This window comes from Lissotriton helveticus, chromosome 1_1, assembly GCF_964261635.1.
Source record: "Lissotriton helveticus chromosome 1_1, aLisHel1.1, whole genome shotgun sequence".
In the NCBI taxonomy this organism is placed as follows: Eukaryota; Metazoa; Chordata; class Amphibia; order Caudata; family Salamandridae; genus Lissotriton; species Lissotriton helveticus.
In genome coordinates, this window is record NC_136057.1 from 1,998,596,049 (window position 1) to 1,998,618,917 (window position 22,869).

General features: G+C 49.8%; 1 protein-coding gene across 1 annotated transcript in view; it reads left to right on the plus strand.

Annotated features, from left to right (window-relative positions):
• The window catches only part of TRMT13 (tRNA methyltransferase 13), a 182,668-nt gene that overhangs the window by 44,408 nt on the left and 115,391 nt on the right, over positions 1-22,869 (plus strand). Inside the window, exon 6 of the mRNA XM_078644453.1 lies at positions 10,898-11,004. Within this exon, the coding sequence (XP_078500579.1) occupies positions 10,898-11,004 (107 nt within the window). The remainder of the gene's footprint in view (positions 1-10,897; positions 11,005-22,869) is intronic.

The window sequence follows — 22,869 nt, forward strand, 5'->3', positions numbered from 1 at the left end:
CCTGAAAAGCTACCAACCTCTGGTGTGCTGGCACACTGGTACGACCAGCCTGCCACCACAGATGTGTTTCTGAGATGAGAGCCCACGCCCTCTGAGGTCAGAAACAATGCCTGCTCCGGCCAGAGGTGTTGTCAACTCCTCCAAGCAAGATGGCTAGTAATCAGCATATCAAGGCAGGAGACTACATAGGCCTCTGCTGACTTTGATATGGGACACCCTGTTTGCCCAGATAGGGGAAATGCACAGGGCCCATTTGGCTCCAGGACAGGCAGGACAATTAGCTAGTCAGGACGCATGCTCACTATTAGGCTAGTTACACTCCTAAGGTGGGCTACCTGAAGTGAACACGTAAAGAAGAATTCCACCCTCTTGGTTTTTGGTGATATTGGATAGACTGCATCAGGGTTATGTCCACTCGCCACAGGAAGGAAGGAAGGGGTCATATATGGGGGTGTAGGCACTCCAAAGGTAAGACGTCCATTTGCTTCTACTTTACACTCCCCTTAATGCCCCTAAATTAGGTATTTTAGTAGTACCAATGACACCAGGAACTGAGATGGACACAAGAAGAAGAGGACCAAAAAGAGTGAAGAAGCCTAAACTGAGGACCATATGTGTACTTTTTGACCCTGCCTGCCTGCACCTGTCCAGACAAATGCAAGAAAGCGACTCGTACTGACTCTGTGCATCTGTCAAGCACCTTGGAGGACTGCCTGCACTTCACAAATTGCCAGCAATCTCCCTTGGAGTAGAGGAGCTTTTTCTCTGCAGCCTGCAATCACTAAACAGCAAAGTGCGGTCTACTGACCTGCTGCTCCCCGGATCGTCCGACACAGCAGCTGCACAGGACGAGGTCACCATGCTCCTGAAGGTAAGATCCTTCTCCCCCCACCAAAGGAGAAGACGCCATGACCAACTGTAGCCACATAGCACCAGTACCAGGGGTACTAGACCCCTTGCAGAAATTAAAGTCTGTATAAGTCCAAACCAGACCAAGCAGCCGTCGAGGAACGTCAGCACCAGTTGTATGATACAAGCATGCATGCCTAAACCACGCCTGCTTAAACAACGCAGTCTGAAGCACCCCCGCTTCTTTACCACACATGCCTTTACCACGCATTCCTTTACAACGAATTTCATTGTAGAGACCTGATTGTTAAAGGGATATGTGTGGTAAATTTCACACCCCAGCCCCTCTGTCCGGCACCCTAACACCCCATACCTGCAGTCCACCCTGCCCCAGCCCTTAAAACTTTCTGATTCTTCACCCTGACCCCTAACACTTGGCCCCTGCCCAAAAAACTACCCAACCCCAGCCCCTCCCCCGCCTTGACCTCCACCCCTGAAAATTTCCCTTTTTCCTCCCTCCGCCATGAAGCCTAAAACCCTGCCTAAAAACTACCCTGACTGCAGACCCCCTGCCCTGAGCCCTAAAACTGACCCCCACCACTAAAAACTGCCCTTTCCCACCCTGAGTCCTAAAACCATGCTTCAGCCTTCAAAACTACCCTGAGCCCTAAAACACTGCCCCCAGCCAAAAAACATCACCGACCCACCCTCCGCCCTGAGACCTAAAATTATCCCTCCCACCCATATCAACTACCCCCAACCCCGGCCACGACAGTGTTCCGTAGCTTCCTCTCCTGATCCTTTGTGTTCCTCTTGCCGCCCATCCAGACCGCGGACTGCCTTAACAATGCATATGCATGGTTAAGGCATATGTGTGGTTGAGGCAAGCGTTCCGCTTGGGTGGAACCGGCACGCTTGGATCAGCCCAAGTTGTTAAGGCCGTTTCCCGTCAGCACCGCAGAGACCCACTTTAAGAGCGGCTCAGCTGCCCTGTTTTTGTCCCCTCAACCGGCGAGACTGACAACCCTACCCGTGACGCACACGCCCAGCAGACCTAACCACTCTATACCCGAATATCCCAGCCTGGATTTCCAAGAACCAACTGTGCTTTCTTGTTCCCAGGGCTCTCCCGAACCGAGCCCCCTGTTCGGAGCTCCCAGTCTTGTACCCAATGCCCCCTCTGAATCCTGTTTCTAGGTGCCCCTTTCCTCTCCTTTGGTAAGTAACTGTATGCATTCTATGCCTTTTTTCCCCCATAGAAAAGCTCTACTGCGTAATGACTGCATCTAAGTGAACATTTTACTTTCCTTTAAAAATCAATATCTCGAAAAGTACTTACTTGATCCCGAAGTTATTGCCGTTGAAATTCATATTAAAATACTTGTTATTGTTTTAATTTGGTCTCAGATTTATTCTTGAGTGTGTCTCATTTATTCCTCTGCGAGTACAAAAAATGCTTAGCACTACACTCTGATAAGCCTAAACTGCTCGCACACACTACCACAAAATATAGCTTTTAGATTTGTTACTTGTGTCTCTGTAAACCAATAAGGGTTGCCTGGACTCTGCATAGTGTACCTCGGTTTAATACACAATGTAGTGAGGCAGCTTCCTACATACGCATTAAAAGGAAGGTTTAGTCCTAACAGGAGGTTTATTTTCCAGGTCGAAATAACCATTTTAAAACTGATTGCCCAGTCTGCAGGGGCAGTCCTGAATACATGCTATGCATTTTGAACTGGACAGCAGTGTCCTCAGTGCACATAGTCCAAAAATCAGCATTAAAATTGAGGACAGAATGGGAGTGACATGTATAATGGGGCATTTTCCCAAACTATTAGCAAAACGTTTGTTACATTGGTTTACATGTCTGTTTACATACAGAACTCCGATACTAATATGGTGATCAGCTGTATTCCGGACTCTGTGTTAGCCAGCAGATAGAGATGCAGTATGATGTTGCTAAGAATACGAAAATTATATGTAATATTTGCTGAGAACCAAATGTCATGAAAAGGTATGATCGAAAGTCAAATTTGTAAAATCAATAAAAAATGTATGACAAAACATGAATTAGATTTGGATATTGATGAACAATCTTCCAGGTTCAGGAGGGATTGTGAAAGCCAGGTGAAAATCCACATTCTATCCTCCATGGCATAGAAAAGTGCCTCTATTATTCTCTCATCTAGTTTCATCACTTCCTCTTACAGGATTTGCCATTACCAGCAACTCTTAATCAGGCACTTCATGTTTACAGACCTTTAGTAGAATCAAACGTTACTAAAAACATTACTAAAACGTATATAAAAACTGTGTTCCCGCGCAGTGGAAAGCCCTTCTGACAAATGTGCTGGTTATCTTGCAGTTGCCTATTGCTTTATTTGGTTGTTAAACTGGTTCTAATAAGATACAATCTTTTCTGAAAGGTGTTAGACAGTTGTAGTATTAATAATACATTATTGCATGAGAGATATACTGTAGGGCTTCTCAAACATAAAGGGTTGCAATGCAATGCAAGAATAACATGAAGTTGCGGCAGAAAAGGATATACTCAAGCAAGCAACTGAATGCATAATTTGTTGAGATAAAGGCTGAAAATGTATGCAGATGAAGCACTGGGGGATTGGTGATGGGTTCCATCTATTACCCATATGGAAAAATCAAGGCAATTGTCTGTTGATCAATGCTATTTTCCCCTTAGTAACCTTTACCCCTCCTGTATTGTGTGACTGGAATAAAGGTTCTGTATTCAGGCAAAGAATTGGAGAGCAACGCCCCAATTGCTCTAAAGCTGGTCTCCGATTGTTGTTGATGGCATACTAAACTTGAGGGGTATTGGTTGCATTATAATTTCGGATTTTACTTTGTGTTTTACCCATTAGGTCAACTTTCTAGTGTGGTTTGTACTCTAATACATCAAAAAATAATTGGGGCAAAAAATGGTGCGGTCAGTAGTAAAATCGAGAAATTTCACAGTTGAACTTACAGATGGGTGGACATTTTACTATTTGTGTTCATTCAGAGGTGCACTGTGAAGTTTGTTTTTTGTACTTAAGGGTAATAAGGATGAAATCTATTTTGGGAAATTAAAAGGAGAACATTAATTGACATCCATTGCTAAAGTTTCTTCACAAGAGCAAAGGGCTGTGATGTTATTGAAGCAGAAGGTTTTAAGATACAATGGCACGCCATCAGCCTTTACATGTCCAGAGAATTTAAATTCACCAATATTTTGAAGATAGGTTTATATTGAATACTGCTGGTGCTACAACAGAACCTTTGGGGGATTCCAGAGTTAATTGGTGCAGTCAATGATGTGTGTGGTGTGAGAAAGTGCCATCTTTCTTGCATTGGTATGCCCCCACTTTTTTTCTGAACTTCTGATGTGCTTTGACTGAGTGTGCCCTGGGTTCCTGCCAATCAGGTACCCAGGGCCCGTGTCCCTTTCCTAAAACTGTGTTGAAACTAAAACCCAATTGGCATTTCTGGCCACCTGTCGGCCCCTAGTAAATGGTACCCTAGGTACCCAGGGCATGGTGACCAGAGAAGACCCCTGAGGACTGCAGCACTTATTATGCCACCCTCAGGGGCCCTGTACCCTGACACCCACACACTGCCTTTGCAGGCTGAGTGTCTAAGTACAGAACTAAACAATGAGTCGACATGGCACACATCCCTGTGTGCCATGCCCACAGAATCCACTGCCCTGGCATACTTCAGTCAGCCCTCTAGCTGGGTGCCCTATGCCAGAGGTGTGGGCAGAGGTGCATGAGCCCTGTGCCCCTACAGTACCCAGGGCCATTCCTGGGCACTGTAAGTGCAGTGATGCCATTAAGAGTATATGGTGCTGGGAGGTTGTCCTTACGAACTCCACAGCACCATAATGGCTACACTGAAGACTGACAAGTTTGGTACCAAACTTCTCAGCACATTAAACCCGCACTGATGCCAGTGTGGGATTTAATGTAAAATTCACCAGAGGGCATCTTAGAGATGCCCCCTGTGAAACCCTAACCTACAATCTACGTCTGGGCTGAGTGGCTGCAGAGGTTGCCACACAGCAGACATGTTGCTGGACCCCTGGGTGGAGAGCCCCCCCCCCCGCTCTCCTGGGCCTGCAACAATGCACATCCTGGGCGAGGTGTTAGGTCTCCTCCCCCAGGATGGGCAGGGGAAGCTTCAAAGGCATGCCGCCTCTGTGAGCTTCTCCAGACCATTTGCTGTACCCAGCAACTGGCCCCCACCAGTCCTGACCCCCACTCTGGCGGGAAGACTGGCGGGAAAAACTACATCAGGAAGGGGGGGGTGCCAGCCTGTGCCAACCCCACCCCTCAGGTGGGGGAGACGAGGTGAAGCACGACCCCGGGCTCCGGCCATCTTGCATACGGCATACACGCCTTCATCAGGTAGCCGTCTATTGCACAAAGTAGCCTATTCAGGATATAAAAGATGTACTATGACTTCAAGTGTATCTCGTGGTAAAGTATGAAAACACAAATAGCTACGATTGGGCGTTAACGTCTTAGCTCATTGCAAGTAATGGAAAACTGTGGCAGCCGGGCATTGCTATTCTATAAAAACGGATGAAAATTTCGGAACAATTCACGATAACTTCATAGTATAGGGAGGGTGGGGCATGAAGAACCCGATTGTCCCAGCCCAGAATTAAATTCTGTGTGTCTCCTGAAAATGGGAGAAGCCGGTGCCGATGTGTACTCGTCAGGGCGTCGCAGGCTGCGCGTCAACTGGTGATCCTAACGGTCTGAGCAATAGACGGCTACCTGATGAAGGCGTGTATGCCGAAACGCGCGTTGTAGACATCTGCCGCACTGCCTGAATCAACGCTCCGTCCATTAAGTGGATTTGTATATATTGATTGTTAAAATTTATCTCGTGAAATGACTAAATGTGAAATTAATATGGAATCTTAAATCATGACAAAAAATATGGAACATAAAATTTAAACTTGAAATTAAACCAATAAATATATAACTATATTCTCCTCTAGAGTCTATATTGTGGTTATAGGATATGGGATGTACCCACCCCAGGACAGGGACCTATTGGTCCCTCTTCATGCCCTACCTGTAACGCCCCTAAATTCAGTATTTAGGGGCTCCCTGAACCGTCCTACCTCAGATCCCGATAAGAAAAGAAGAAGACCAAGAGGAAGAAGACCCGACGCGCAGCTGCTAACAGGACGACAACAACTGACTTGGCCCCAGCCCTACCGGCCTGTCGACCCTGGAACCTGCTCCTGCCTAAATCCCAGCAACTCCTGCGGACAGCAACCTTGAAACACGAAGAGGACCTGCCAGCCTTGACCCTCTTAAAGACAGGGACTCCCATCAGCAGAGGCTCTGCTGCAACAACCCCCCTGGTGCCAGCCAGGAAGCTCCGTTCCAGCCCACTCTGCACTCGCCGAGCCCGGCCCTTGCCCGACTGATCCAAGACCACGAGGATGTCCCCCCGGTGACTGGGACCCGAAGTCCAGTGCCCAAAGACCCTCCTCGACGAACCAGATGACGCCTGCAGACTCAGAACCAGTGGCCACCCAAACCGCGACCAGCTGAGGGTAAGCTTTTCCGACACCCAAAGACACCCCTGCACCCGGCGCCTTACAGCCCCCTGTGCCTCCCTTTGGGGTACCTACCTGTGCTCCAAGATCCCAACTTACCTCTCGAAGTGCTGGTCGCCCCTGGAGAGTGTCCGCCCCAAGCCTGCAGCCTTAGTTCCCTTTTTACCTTTCCCATTGGATAACATTGAGTTCCCGACGGCTCAGAAGCACCCTGCACCCAGCCGTCCGAGTACCGCTGGCTGTGCCACCTTTGCCCTATCCTGCTTCCCCCTTTGCCCTGAGCAAGTGACCAGGAGCCCAGCTCCCACAGCCGCGTGGCCTGCTAGCCAGCAGCCACCAACCGGAGGTCCCCTATCCATCATTGGATAACATTGGGCCTAACTGCCTCTGCTCCCGGCCACCCCTGCGCCGCTGAGGGTGAACCAACTGTACCTACCTGACCCTGGGGGACCCCTGAGTCTATACTCAGAACCACACCTTCACCCGTCGAGTACTCACCTGGAAACCGGTAACTCACTTACCTGCCATCGGATAACATTGACTGGTTGGACTCAAAAAATCTTTAAGTGTGAAGTTTTGGAAACTTAAAATATTCATATAAAATCAACCGAATTCCGAAGTACTCCCCTGTGATCAGGAGAGAAGCTAGCACTGTAACGTGTAGCCCAGTACTGAACCGCAAAAGTAATCCTTACCGGGTTTACTAGTCTATTGTCTGCTTTTCTAGGATATTGTAGGGCTATCTTCCATTCTTTGTCGTGTACTACTCTGCCTATGTCTGTTTCCCACTTCTGACACAGGGGTTGAAGGGATGGGAGGAGCAGTGTACGTACTGCCTTGTAAAGCCAAGTGACCAAGTGTCGTCCCACCCCCATGTGCAAGAGCGTGTGTATCACCGGGTGCTGTGTGGGCTCCCCTGTTGTAGGATTCCAGTACCTTCGACTGCTATCTATCAGCTGTCTGTGGAGCAGAAATTGCCCGGGAGGGAGATCGTACTGCTCCATCATCTGGTCATATGACTTCAACTGTCCTTCTTCAAAGAAAAATTCTATCTCTGTGCCTGACAAATCTGTCCAAACCTGGAGCATTCCCTGCGTGTAGTATGAGTCTCCTACCAGTGGTAGCAAGGGTGATTATGGCGGCCGTGTTTTGGACAGTCAGTGGATACGCATCATACAGGTGCGGGCTATGGACATCTGTAGTGGCCGGGTACGTATGGTCTTAGTGCCAGGCAGCAGCATTCTGTGGATTGCTGGTTGTGGCGTGGGATCATCTGTAGTGATGGTTTCACCTATGTGTCTCCCCGCTGTCTAATATGATAGCCATTGGAGCTGGGCCGCTAAGAAGTACGCGTCGAATGCTGGCGCTCCCAGACCTCCCTCTGTCGTTGGTAGGTAAAGTGTGAACAGCGCGACCCGTCGTCGTCCTCCACCCCACACTAGCTCCGTGAGGAGGCTGTCTAGCTCTTTGAAGAACGGTCGCGGCGGAATCACTGGGAGGTTAACGAAATGGTACAATAGCCTGGGAACCATTATCATTTTTGCCAGAGCTACTCAGCCTATGGGCGCCAGCGGTAGCGTTTTCCAGAATCCTATTGCCGATCGGAGGCCCGCCAGGGTTTTACGATGGTTTCCCTCATGCAGATCCTCCGGAGTGTGATCTAGCCGTACCCTAGATAACGGGGGGCCTCTGTGTTCCATGCCAGATATTGGGTACCTATCCGGACCTCGAATGGGGCCATATGGGGGCTTAGCGGGTAAAGCGAAGATTTCTCCCAGTTTACCTTGAGGCCCGAGATGTCTGCGAAGTTCTCTAATGTTCTCCAAATACATGTCAGGTCACTGGTGGCGTCCCGAACATATATCAATAGGTCATCCGTGTATAGGGATACACAGTGCCTTGTGCCTGCTAGGGGAATCCCCCAGTCCTCACCCTCTTGTCGCAGGCGGATCGCCAGGGGTTCGACCGCTAGGGCGAACAGGAGGGGTGACAGTGGACACCCCTGCCTGGTTGCCCTCTCCATCGCAAACTCCGGGGAGATGTAGGTGCCCATCCTGACTTGGGATGTGAGGCGCGTGTACAAGGGCTTTGTGTACGCTGACCGGCCTGGGGCGATATTATTCCTTCTGAGGACTTCGAACAGATATGGCCATAAGAGTGTGTCGAATGCCTTTTCGAGGTCTAATATGAGGCAAGCTGCGTTGGGAAAAAAAACCCGTGTCGTGTCCTGAATATGGAAAAGTCTACGGAGGTTGTATGACGTGTTACGGTTTGGTACAAACCCACATTGGTCGGGGTGGACTAGCGGGGACAGGATTTGGGCATATCTCACTGTTAGTATTTTACCTAATTTTTTCAGTCCGTGTTGAGTGAAGCCAACGGCCTATAGGATGATCGGAGTGTGGAGTCCCTGTGTGGTGTCAGAAATGTAACTATGATCGACTCCCTAAGGGAACCTGACAATTCCCCTGCCTTGAGCGCTTCATTAAACATGATGACCAGTCGTGGGACCAATTGGGCCGAGAAGGTGTTATAATATTCGAGCGGGAAACCGTCCATCCCTGGTGCTTTATTCCTGGCTAATGCTCTTATCGCCTGTTTCACCTCTGCTGGTTTTATCTTTTGCTCCAGCTCTTTCCTATCCTCCGCTGGGACCTGAGGGAGTGTCGGAGTTTGGAAAAAACTGGCTGTTGCTTGGGGGTCTCCATGCCGCGGGGCCCGGTAAATGTTGGAGTAATATGTGTAGAAGACTTGTAGGATTGCAAGTTTGGAGGTCTGGAGCTGCCCGGTCTGGTCTCTAAGTTCAGTAACTGGTTTCACGCCGGGGTCTTGTCTAGCAAGCCAGGCCAATAGTGTCCCTCCCCTTTTGCCCTCACGGTGTACCTTAGATGCGAAGACTCTGAAATTATACTTGCGGAGGTCTCTCAGTGTTTCCGCATACCGCGTTTAGGCTTCGGCCACTCGCTCCGGAGTGACCTCACCACGGTCTTCTGATTTTGTTAAGGTTGCTAACATGCCTTCCGCGTCTTGTAGAGTCCGCTCCAGAAGTCTACGCACGCCCACTCCCTGTTGTATGCAGTGACCCCTCGCTACCACTTTATGTGCGTCCCATTCTAAAAGTCTAGAGGATGGCGTCCCCGCATTAAGTGTAAAATGGTCCCTGTAAGTGTTCCCCGTGGTCGTGTGTAAAGACCGGATCCGTGAGACAGTCCCGGGGGAGCGTCCATGTAGGAAAAGGGGGGGTGGTGGTTTCCACCTAAGGGTCAGTGAGTGTGCATCGTGATCCGAGATCACCCTTCCCAGGTAGTCTGTGTGTTGTACCTTCGTGTGCAGGGATGTGGAGCAGAGAAATCTATCCAGGCGTACCCTTAGATCATGAGGGATAGAATGGAATGAGTATAGTTTTGTGGTGGGGTGTTGCGCCCTCCATGTGTCTACCAGTGCCCATTGGTTCACCCATAAGTTAAATAGTTCCGTCTGTTTATATAATGGTGAGTGTGCCGGGGGGGGGGGCAGCGGTCCATGGCCGTGTTGATGACGCAGTTGTAATCTCCACCTAATATTCAGGGGGTGTCGGCATGGTGTGCCAGTGTTTTCGTGAGGGTGTTCCAATACACATGCTGTTCTGTGTTAGGAGCGTAGATACTGCCTATCAGTACTGATTGCCCATCCAATAGGCCTTCCAGCAGTACAAATCGTCCTTCCTTATCCACCACCCTGAGCTGTTCTTTAAATGGGATACCTGACCTGACACAAATTAATGTCCCTCTGGCAAACGCGGAGTACCCAGTAGCGCAGACAATGCCCCTCCATTTTCTCTGTAAGTGTCCGACCTCTGTAGTAGTCCAGTGGGTCTCTTGCAGGAGGGCTATGTTTGCTTGTTGTCGTTTCAGATAGGCATATACTGCATAGCGTTTACTTGCAGTATGTAACCCTCTCACGTTCAGTGTAATGAATGTTATGTCTGTGTTAGGGAGTTTCGTCATCTCTGCAACCCAGTCACGTATGGCAATATTTCGTGTATTCGTGGTGCACAACTGGGACCACCCCTGCCCGTACAAGCACCTCCCACATGTCCATTAGTATTCCAGCTGTCCACCCCCGCAAAGGCATTAGGAAAGGATGAGGGATGGGGAAACGTAATAACAAGTTCTGGGAAACCGTCCCAACATAAGGGGCCTATCGCTTGGCACAATAAGTCCAAACTGTACAATTGTGCAGGTCTTGAAGCCCTCAGGCCTATATAATAATAGGAGTTTGAGACTAGGATTCATCTAACGTATACACACCACAGTATTTGAATGCGAGTCCTGTTTTATGACAGTTATGCCCTGGTATTTTTAAAACAATAACTACAAATCTGGATAATGGGGTTTGTTCTGCTTCTGTTTTGTTATTGATGTACTTCTCATTCAGTTCGTAGTATGGGAAATATTTTAAATGGATGTGTGTGTACTTTTGAAATAGGATTGGATGTTATACTTGAGGAGAGATTGCTGTCACACCAGGCGCTACAAGAGGCTCTGAATGACCCGAAGAATGGAGATTCAGCTTCAAAGCACTTGAAGCAACAGGTATGTTTCTTCATTTGCTTCCAGGTGAGCATGCACTGCCCCTGGCAGGAAATATTGTGTTATTTTCATAAGTTCACCAAAGCAGATAAAAAGTAGTGTCATGTTGGGATGAGAATGGTTGCAAAGGTTTTTTTTTTTAATAAAACAGTTTTTATTGCGAAAGGTGTAGCATACACAGCTGGTTATTGCCTACAACCCTGGGGGCGGCAGCGTGCAGTAGTCTTGAAAATAGAATCGTAAACAGCCAGTGTGCCGACATCCCGGAGGCTCGGCGGCGATCATAGGTCATGGTGCAATGCTAAAACCAAGAATACGATCATAGGACAATAAAATAAACTGTTTGGTGTTTTTTTATATAAGAACCTAAACATGGAAAAAGCAGAGTCAAACAATAGTCACAATGGGTGTATCAAATAGGAGTTAATATTACAATGCGGACGTCTCTTTAATTAACGCAGGAGTCGTCCCACAGGTCCAGCACGTGACATAGCCAGTTCAGCAGTTGGAGAGTCACACAGTTCACCCCTGTACGCATTCCAGTGGCCCCACTTCTTGTCCCACACCCCAGGGCAACCCCGTACCTTGTATACCGTCTTCTCTGCAATCATGCATCTGTCCATTTCAGCCACCCATCCCACCGCCAGCGGTATGTCTCGGGAGCCCCATTTCATTGCAATGGAGCGTTTAGCCAATAGAAATCCCAGAGCTGCCCATTGTAGTTCCTGAACATTAAGGTCGTTGGCACCCCAGATATCTATAACACATGGCTTTGGCAACAGTAACAGCGGCTTACCCAAAGAATCGCTCATTTTCTGGAGGACACGGCCCCAAAACTGTTGCACCCTCGGGCAATCCCACAGTATGTGAAAAAAGGTGCCAGGTAAATTACAGCCTCGGAGGCACATAGGGTCGGGGCGCCGTCCAATTTTCGCCAGATTAAGAGCGGGCATATAGGTCCTATGTAATATCTTTAACTGAATCAGGCGGAATCTATGGCAGATAGCTGATTGTCTAGGGGACATGAGGGCTAAACGCCAATCTTCCTCGTCTAAGGGGCCCAGGTCTACTTCCCATTTGGTCCGTAGCACCTACCGTAAACATAATTTACGGTAGGTGTTGGAGATTCCCTTCTCCGGTAGCGGCTCAGACAGTAATTTGTCCTCTAGGGGGGAAACAGGAGGGATTGAGGAGAGGTCTGGAAAGACGGTCCGGATAGCATGTGAAATTTGTAAATATCGAAAGAATTCAGTGGATGCTAGGGAGTATTTTGTCTGGAGAGCACTAAAGGACAGGATAGAACCCTTTTGAACAAGGTCTCCCACCTCTGAAATCCCCATCATGTCCCATTTGTCGAATCCCTGGGAAAAGCAGAGGGAGCCCAGGCGTTGCGACGACCACAAAGGGGTAGCTCTAGAGAGCGTGTCCGCCCATCCCAGACTCTTGTTGGCTCTGTGCCACAGTAGAACCGTGTGTGCCATGGGGCCGATGTATCTGTTTTTAGCGGGTTTGCTGTATAGGGCCCAAGATAACCCTCCCGACCAGTTTGGATTCTATCAAGAAGGAAGGCCGGGTTGAGGGGCGAGCCATGCATCCAGTGATTAACAGCTATTAACTGTGACGCCCAGTAGTAGAGGCGGAGGTTGGGCAGAGCAATGCCTCCATCGTACCAGCCTTGAAAAAGCTTAGACAGAGCAATTCGAGCAGCTCTACCATCCCACAACAGAAGACGAAGTTCACTTTCCGCCATACGAAAGTAAGAGTCCGGGATCAAGAAGGGGCAGTTCTGTAGGGCATATAGAAAGTGCGGGAGAGCTAGCATTTTGAACAGAGCCGCCCTACCCGGGAGGGATAGCGGGAGGAATCGCCAATGGGCAACGTCGCAGCGTAGCCGGCGGAGGGGGCCCAGTAAATTACGATCATGAAAAACCTTCGAGTCGGGCGTAATATAAATGCCGAGATATTGAAAGCCGTCCACGGCCATCGCAATGGAGAATCCTCGGGGCAGTCGGGGAGGGGGACCATGCAACATATATAGTGTAGATTTAGTCCAATTGATCGAATAGCCCGAGTACTTCCCAAAGTTAGTAAGGACATGGAATAAGCTATTGATGGAAGACCGGGGAGAGGATACATAAATCAGGATATCGTCGGCATATAGGGGGATTTTATCCGTAACTTCGTCGTTCCACTGGAGACCTCTGATAGAGACGTCAGTACGGACCCAGTGGGCTAGGGGTTCGAGGGTAAGGGCGAAGAGCAACGGGGATAGGGGGCAGCCATGTCTGGTGCCTCTGTGGAGGCGAAATTGGCGCGAAGTGTGGTCGTTAACTCTAACCTGGGCAAAAAGATCTGTATACAGGAGGCGTACCCAACTAATAAATTGGGGCCCAAAGCCAAAATGGGCCAGGACCTCGAAGAGGTAGGGCCATTCGATCGAGTCAAACGCCATCGTAGCGTCAAGGGATAAAATGGCCGCATCTTGCTGGATAATGGATTGACGACTAATGACGTTGTTGACCCTGCGCAGATTTAGCGCTGTATTGCGACCTGGGAGAAAACCGGACTGGTCGTCATGTATGAGGGAGGGAAGCACGAGAAGTAGACGATTAGCCAACAGCTTGGCCAAGATCTTCGCCTCCGCGCTGATCAGGGAGATCGGCCAATAGGAGCCGCAGCTGGTGGGTGGTTTGGTCGGCTTGAGGATTACAGCAATAGAAGCCAATCGCTGGGCTAGTGGGAGCATACCGTCCTCTCGACTTCGTATACACATATTTAATAGATGAGGGGTAATTTCTCCGGCCATTCCCTTGAGGAATTCAACAGGGACTCTATCTGGGCCCATAGCTTTGCCCGAATTGACGGCAAATAGCGCTGGGACGCTCTTAGCGCTGGGACGCTCTTAGCGCTGGGACGCTCTTGGGCAGCCATGCGCTTTATAAATTAAATTTCATTTCATTTTCATTTCATTTCATTTCAAATAGGGCTGTAGTGAGTTCCTCCACCGTAATGTCAGCATCAAGGGTCGCCCTATCAACATCAGATATGACAGGAAGACGCATCTCCGCCAGGAGTTGTCTAGACTCTTCAGGCGTATAGCAGGGACCCGCGGTATAAACACTCTCTAAGTGGTCAGCAAAGGCTTCTGCAATATCTTGCGGGTCTACAACCGCAACTCCGTCTGGTCTAAGGATGGAGGAAACCCATCTAGAGCCTTGGTCTCGGTGCTCTAACCACGCAAGCATTTTACCCGCAGTCTCTCCGAATTCATAGACCCGATGGCGCGAGTGGAGCAGACGGGCCCGTGCCTTCTCCTGAGTCAGTGCTTGGTATGCCAGTTGTTGAGTACGGAGACGGGCAGCGGTGTCGTCAGTGGGGGCGGTGTTATGTGCCGTTTCGAGATGGACGAGGTCAGATTCTACCTGGAGGACCCAACATGCGTGCGCCCAGCTCCCTAAGGGAGTCTTGTACAAGCGTTGGTGGAATATAGACGGAGATCAGATTCAGCGGGCGGCCCTCCCAAGTAGCCTCGACAAGTGCAATGCGGCCCAGGGGTCAGCCCACGTCGTGGAGTAAGTGAGTGCTAAGGATTTCTTAATTAGGATCCCAGTACCGCGGGATCTAGTAGTGAAGCCCGCATGAACTAATAATGTATACCCCCCGTTGAAGAGCCTTACAGGTGTTACCCACCAAATGCGTGTCCTGCAGTAAGACCATGTCGGGGGAGTGGCGTCGAAGATACTGGAGGACCACGCTTCTGTTAATTTTATGCCCCAACCCGTTAACGTTCCAGGACAGGATTGTGAGGGTTCTAGAGTGGGGATGCAGCATAGCTGTGGACTAAGGGGCTCAGCCAAAAGGAGTAAGTCTGGCGGAAGCACCAGGGCGGCAAGTCGGAGCAACGCTGTGGAAAAAGAGGCCAACAAGGCATCGGGGAACCAGGCAACGTTTGGGGTGCATAGCCGGTCAGCGTGGGATCCATAGTGGGCCGAGAGATAAGACCAATGCGACAAAGGAGGACTCCGCAGGAAAGTAAAAAGGGAAAAACAAAGAAAAGCAATGATAATGCAACAACAACATGAGAACCCCGAACCTTCCCACCTCCCCATCCATCCCCCCTCCCGGCTTCCCTGCCCGCGGACTTAAAACTATCCATACCCCAACTAGGCAGAGTGCCTGTCGCCCTCCCAACCATGGTAGGGGTACTTGGTGAGCCGGTGGCCCCCCCCCGCCTGATATTAGCAGTGAAGTGACCATTAATTACGAGTAGAAGTAAATGGCAAACAGTTCCCAGTGCCATTTTCACATAACAGAAAGAGTATCTGGTACGCAGTCAGAGCGGCTCCGACTGGCTCGTCAGGAATCAAAAGCAAACAGGGTGTGGAGCTCCGCCACTCAGAGCATCTCCAGCAAGTGAGTTTCTATGAAAGTAGCAGGTCCGCTGCATAGTAGTCTAGGTCCATACACGATAAACTCGTCCTGGCAGAGGAACATCAGTCCCCATCACCGTTGAGACCAGTGAAGAGTTCTTGGCTACCTGGCATCTGTTCAGCATGTGTGTGAGTGTCCTGGTCATCATGGGTGTCGAGGTGTTTCGGAGAAGCCCCTGTGCGGCGCCAGCCCTCTATCCAGTCCCACACCTCCTCTGGCGACAGGAAGTACCACACCCTGCCCTCATGTTCCACCCGCAATTTTGCTGGAAAAAGCATGGAGTATTTAATATGTTTATCACGTAAAGCTTTCTTGACTTCCAGGAAGCTGCGGCGCCTGGCTTGGACCTTCATGGTGAAGTCCGGGAACAGCGTTATGCGGGCATTTTACAGGAGAAGGGGCGGTCCCGCCCGGGCCGCTTGGAGGATGGCGTCGCGATCACGGAAGTTGAAGACCCTCGCGATGATGGGTCGGGCGGGTGCCCCCGGCTTGGGTCTGCCCCCCGGGACCCTGTGTGCCCGTTCAATGGAAAAGTAGTTTGAGAGCTGTTTCGCCCATCTGTTTCTGTTGTTTCTGGAGTTGTACCACCTGTTGCTGGAGGGTAGAAGTGTCATCAAGCCGCAGTCTTAACTTCGACATCCTTGACCTTGGAGTCTATTTTCCTCAGGTAAGCCCGCAGCAGCGTTACCTCTATATTGACTGAATCAATTCGCGTCTCCAGGGAGGATCTGACGCCAGCTATAGCCTGCATAACGTCCTCTAGGGTAGAGCCTTTGCTCCTGGCGAGGGGGATGTAAGGCTCAAGGTCTCTGGGGAAGCCTCGGATTTATCGCCACCCTTAGTGCCCCAGGAGTTCTTGTTAAGCTGCCTCTGGTTGAGGGGTCTGGTTCCCTTGTTCGACGCCATGAGGATCAGAGGCGTAAGAGGAACGGCGTGCAAGGTACAGAGGGAGGCAGAAAGCAGCAATAGAAGTGTCCGAGAGCGTAGAAGTAGGCAGCACACACTCAGCTCGACAGGCCAGACTCTGCAGGCCGGGCGGTCTCCAGGGAGCGGCAAGCAGGAAAGCACTCACCAGTGGCGGCGACACTCGGGCCCAGGGGTGTTACTGTGGTACAAAAGGCGACAGTGGGGTCCAGGCAGGCGTCAGAGATCTCCACAGGGTAGGAACGGCTCCAATTCTCCACGTCTGCAGGTGGCACGGCAACAGAAGGGCGGATCCGGGTCGGCAAGTGCAGCGAGAGCTCCCCAGAGTCCTCAGGAGGGCCAGGCCGCCATCGGGCTGCAGGCAGAGTGAAACCAGCCAAAGCCCCTCCACGTGTAACAGTCTGTGTAGGACAGTACGTGGGCGCTCCCACAGCACCAGCGTAGCCTGTAAATACAGTGTCCGTGTAGCTCCTCTTCACGTGCACAGCCGGTCAGGGGGCCGCAGCGTTTAGGCCTTCACAACAGTGAGGAGCGCAAACATTCGCTGGAGTAGGTCAAATTTAGAAGGCAGGGTGGCGTACCGGGAACAGCAGGTGGCGGAGGGCGGAGCGTGTGAGAAGTCCCGGTGGGGCGCAGGAGCGTCGCTTTGGAGCGAGGATAGCCTGGGAGGTCAAATCGGGCGCAAGGACTCACCACGCGGTAGCGATGTTGGAGGATCTCTACGCACTAGGTAGGATCGTTGGCAGAAGGGCTGGTCCGGTGTCAGCAAGAGCAGTGGGGAGCCCTCGGGGTGTCCAGGAGAGCCAGGCCGCAGTCCGGGCTCACGGTGGAAGTATATCGGTAAAGGCCGCTTAGGATGTGAGGCTCCGTGCAGGACGTCACGTGGGCGCTGTTAATAGCGCTAGCGCGGCCCGGAGCTTTAGCGCTGGTGCAGTGCAGGCTGGCCTCACAGGATGAAGAGGGGGCCGGGACTGTGATGCTCGGGCCTCCGTAGCCAACTGGAGCGGGCCGCGGCGAGACCAAGTTGCTTAGGTCCGGGGCCCGGTGGCTGGATGCAGGCTAAATAATGCGGTGCAGACCTGGCTCCGCCGTCAATCCACACGGCAGATAGTAACAGGGTCGCGGCAGAGTGGAGAGCCGCAGCCAAGTGGAGAGGCGAGCAGGGAGAGAGTTATGGAGCACCAAGAGCCGCAGGCCCAGAAGCCGGGGTGTTGCGTAGGCGGCACTCCGGCAGTACAGCGGCCGTAGCCCGTCCCCTCAGGGCAGCGCAGCTCGGGAAGCCAGCCAGTCAAGAAGGTAACGACAGCCAGGGAGGTTGCCAGCTGGGCTCCGGGTGAGCAATGCAGGGTCTGCTCCGCTATCCCGGTTCCGGACAGGTCACTACCAGCAGGGACAATCGGTGACGGAGCCGGAGCTCCGATGTAGGCGCCATCTTAGCAGCAGCGGGACCTCCGCCTCACCGGACGTTTTCTCCAGGAGCCAGGGCAAAGTCAGCACCAGGGCAGGCACTGAGGTCCGCAACGGGGCCCCCCCCCGATATTTAGGGGGTCCCAGGTCTAGAAAACGGATGGAATTAGGCGGATGAGCAGGCGGGGGTCGGGAGCCGCTTTAGTGAGCGACCATCTCCGCCGGTTGCTAGCCACGCCTCCGGTTGCAGAGGTTTTTAGTGAATCTGTGGCACTGCATATGAAATTATCCAGTGTTGTGTATCTCAGGACTGAAATGTATGGAAAAATGCATAAGAAGTGATTAGTTTAGAAACGCAAAAACGGTGTGTGTGTGTGTGTTTTGTATCCTGTCTCAATCTTTTTATAGCTGTTGGTGGGTTTGCCTCTATATGTGGCCGTGTGTGTTTCTACATCTGTAGTGGGAGCCACTTCTGATCACTGAAAATCATCACTAGCTACTTAAGGCTAAACTCATGCATTGTTATCAGCCTCTCCCACACCCAGCTTAATTGGTTTTAGCCTAATGTCCATAGTGCCAGATGCTATGTTTTGAATAAAATACTTTTACTAGGGGCATTATGACAGGGCAGCCATGTGTGTCAGTGGTGTATTAACATGTGCGTATGAATGGGATGTATGTGTACAGGTGACTGAGAGTATGCAATTGTGGCACGGGACATAACCTTTCGTTTTGCCATATGTGGCACCGTAACATGTATAGCACAAATGGGAGGAATTGAAAGTGTGGAAAAATTGAACATTTTTCGGCAGTTAAATTCCGCCAACTTAAAATAATGGCTGTATTATTCGCTTATAAATATGGCGCTGTATCGAGAAAATTAAACTGAACAGTTAACCTTGTTTATGTGGATTCCATAAACCTCATCATTAAAATTTTCTACCATTACCAAGTGTCACATTTAGAAACACCAAGCATCTTGGTCCCAGTGGCCTGTAGACATGGTACCACATTTGTTAAACATCATTAACAATGATGTTTACACATCGCATGCCATTACAATGCGATCATTACAACGACATTGCATGCCATTACAAAGCAAGCCATTACGTTGACTTGCTGTAGGTGGTAGAAGGTGTTGGATTTAAAAACCAACATCTTCCCTATTGTTGCACAAACTGGAGTAGGAATAGTAAATTATACTATTCCAACATCCTGTGCCCCCCCTACACCAAGTCATTGTAATTACTTGCGTTGTAATGGTCTGCGATGTAGCAACCCGGTAGTTGTAATCACTGCGTTGTAATAGCATGCGTTCTAAACGCATGCGTTGTAACATAGCCATTCACCACATTTATAACAGAAAAATAGATATGGTTAAATGGGAGGAGTTTTAAGTGAATAAACATACTTCATAAAACATTAAGAAGTACTCATCATGGGCCCAATCCCAGAAGCCTGGAACGACACCTGGTGGCCCCCCGCCCTCGGAAGCCCGCCCACCCTCACGGACCACGCACGCAACCTGGGAATCATCCTGGACTCCTAGCTCAAAATGGACCGCCAGATCAACTCCATCTCGTCCTCCTGCTTCCACATCCTCCGCCTCCTACTTAAGACCTTCATATGGATTCCCCTCGATCACAGAAAGACTGTCACTCACGCCCTGGTCACCAGTAGGCTCGACTACGGCAATGCACTCTATGCCAGAATAAACAAAAACCTCACCCGCAAGCTACAGAACATCCAAAACGCCACCTCAAGACTGGTCCTCAACCTGCCAAGACACTGCCACATCTCCCAGCAACTGTTCACACTCCACTGGCTCCCCATCAAAGCTAGAACCACCTTCAAGATGCTAACCCACGCTCACAAGGCCCTCCACGACACCGGACCAGCATACCTGAACAGTCGAGTCAAATTCCACGTACCCCAAAGGACCCTACGATCAGCCCAGCTCTCCTACGCCGTGGTCCCCCACGCCAGAAAGACCAGATCGGGAGGCCGCTCCTTCTCGCGGCCAGAGCCTGGGACGACCTTCCGCTCCACCTCAGACAGATAACATCGCTCCCCATCTTCGCAAGAAACCTCAAAACCTGGCTCTTCGACAAACCCCCTCCTTGATGGACTGGAACCTGGGAACCCCCCCCCCCCCAAACCCCTAGCGCCTTGAGACCCTTACAGGTGAGTAGTCGCGCTGAACAAACACCTGATTTGATTTGATTTGATTTGGCTTAATCAAAAGTGGAGAAAGACATTAAAACGTAATCTTTTGTAGAACAAGTTTTATTCACTTTAAATTTCTCCCATTTGAAAAAAATTATTATATTTGAGTTGGCAATATGGCACAGTGTCTACTGGTCACTGGGACAAAAAGGTCTGATGCTTGTAAATGCAACACTTTGAACTGGCACAAAATTAAAATGAAGAGTTAATCATTAAGGTAACTTTTCATTTAAATTTGCTCCCATTTAAAATCATTAAGAAACATCATTTTGTTCTTAGGATCCAAAATTGAGTAGACAAGGACTTTTTTTAGGAGTTAAATACTTCATTGATTTAGTTCTTCATCTCTGTGAACCAGCCTGGCCAATAAACCTGACTGAGCACTGCTCGTTATCAGGCCCTGCTATCTGCAGCCTGATGACAATAATATAAAGTAAGCACAGCCTTCCCTTAACGTTAAAAGAAAAATAAACTCAAGGCTGTGAGTTACTTTGAAGATGTCTCATAGCTACTGGTATCTCACAATCGACTAGTTGGTGACACCCGTGTTCTATTCATACAGCTGCCACCAGCCAGTGGTGCACTAGTGTACGTGTGCAATAAAGTCACGTGGAATAGCTGAAAAGGAGAGACAGAACACAAATCCAGTGTTACAGTGCTTGGATTTGTTGTGGAATACAAGAATAATTTTGAGGTATTTTAAAATCCTGTATATTGTGTTCCTCAATGATGCTTTGGCATGTACGGCACTGTTCGAAGTGACTGTTGGAGTGGGCGATAATTGCATTGCAGCGCCAAACATTACAACTTGAGGGTTCCTCCGTGCTATGGCTGTCACAGCCTACAACTTCTTGGGGGAGAGGCATAGTAGGTGTTGTTTTAAACTTCTGTTTACTGTGCTTCTGCATGAATACATGCAACATGACAGGAAAACCCACTCTTTCCTGCTTTCTCTACATACTAAAGCTGATGCATATCTTCTTCCGTCACCTACTGTACACTGGCCGTGACCCACTTGCTACAACTCTTTGAGGGTCACGTTTATTGTGGTATTTATTTTCTTCATCAATCACCGCTCTTATAAATACGATATTCCGGGGCGTGTAGTTTAAGCAACTACTCGAAGGCTCCCCCACAAATGGCCACAAAATGATGCCAACTGGCAACAAAAGGTTTTGATCAGATGCTAGGGAAAAGGTAGCTCTCCAGCAACAAAACTGTAGTTCTGCCTGGGGCTCAAAAAATCCTTTCAGCTGCTGACCCCAGCTCATTTTGTGTGTGTGTGTGATGTGTTGAGTGTGTGTGTGTGATGAATTGTGTGTGTTGTGTATGTATTGTATTGTAATTGCGTTTATATAACGCTTGCTACCCCTGGTGTGGTGTTTTTTGCTGTGTATACAAGTGTGCATCTGGTTTACTTAACGCCTTAACTGCGGCCGTTATTTCTGCGCAGTGCGGGTGTTCTGAAGAGTGGGGGGGGCTGCGTCGGCTGTTGAACGTTCGCAGCACCAGCCAGGTAGTGCTCCGAACGTTCAGCGGCCGACGGCAGCAGCAATGGGGTTAAATGTGTGCATCACTTGTATTCATGGTATTTAACATTTTAAGTGTTTTATTTTTAATTTTAGAGAATATGAAGTGAGTGAAGAGATACCTGCAAAAGTGCTTCGACCAGAAGTAAAATATCCTCCAGCGTACGCAACCCGGAGCGCTGTCTTAGCCCCTCTCTTCACAGCCAGGTGCTCTTTACACAGTTAGTTCCAGCTGCAGTCCATGCAGGTAACAGCGGTGGGGCAGTGGAGCTAGGTGGGGGTGGGGGGTGTATTTCAAGGGCGATGCCGATGGAAAATTAAATAAGTAAATACATTTTACCTCGCCCCTCAAAATACCCGCCCAACCGGCCCCACCGCTGTTGCCTGCACGGACTACGTCTGGTTAGTTTTAAACATCCAAAATGACATCTGAAGGCAGGAGTTGTCATCGGTAGCAGGAAGTGGGGCTCGATATCCAGCTGTCGAACATCGTCCCCATTCAGGCCCTGCCAGACTGGGAGGCGCTGATGTCGGCCAAAAATATACACGGTCTCACACCTTTTGAATTCCAAAGCTTTTCTCCACTAGAGTGTTAAGGTAAAGCCCACCTCTTATAGAATTTAGCCTTGAGTGAGAGTGCTTGTTTGGGTCGGCATAGACCAGGACAAGGGGTGCAACTCCCCTGCAATTGAGTTATTAGCAAACTAAAGTGGTGCAGCTGATTTCTACTGACCTGGCAAGCATAGTGGGCTCGGGATACAGTTGGGAGATTTCTAACAGGTTTCCAAAGGACCTGGAAGGGCAGAGACAGTCGGTGGTCAAGCTATTTGTGCGTAAAATTGTGTTGTAGGTCTCATGATGTCCTGGGCAGTGACGTAGCTGGGACTTCTGGACAGTAATGCCAACAAGGACCAGACTCTTCATGCACCCCTGTAAAGTAGTAGAAGACAGCTACAATGGGGTGCACTGGGCCCCTCGAGTCCCTGGACCCCAGTGCATAATAGTTGCTGACACTCCCAGCAACATGGCGATGTGATGGGTGGGAGGGGAAAGAAGCGCTACACACAGGGGGGAGGGATTAAAAGCAACAGTACCTCAGTCACGTCATGAGCAGTGGATGGGCATTTATTAAGTTAAATCAATCTGTGCTTGGACCTGGCTCAATCGAAAGGAACAAAAGTGATTCTAGACATGCACTGGCCAAATAGGAGACAGCAAAGAAGAATGACACTGAATCCAACAAATGGTAAGCAATAGATGGGCTCCAAGTCCCTTTTGTAAACAATACATCTGCAAGTGAGCGTGCATGAGCTGCTGCAGACGCGACAAAAAAACTAGAATTTGCAGCCAT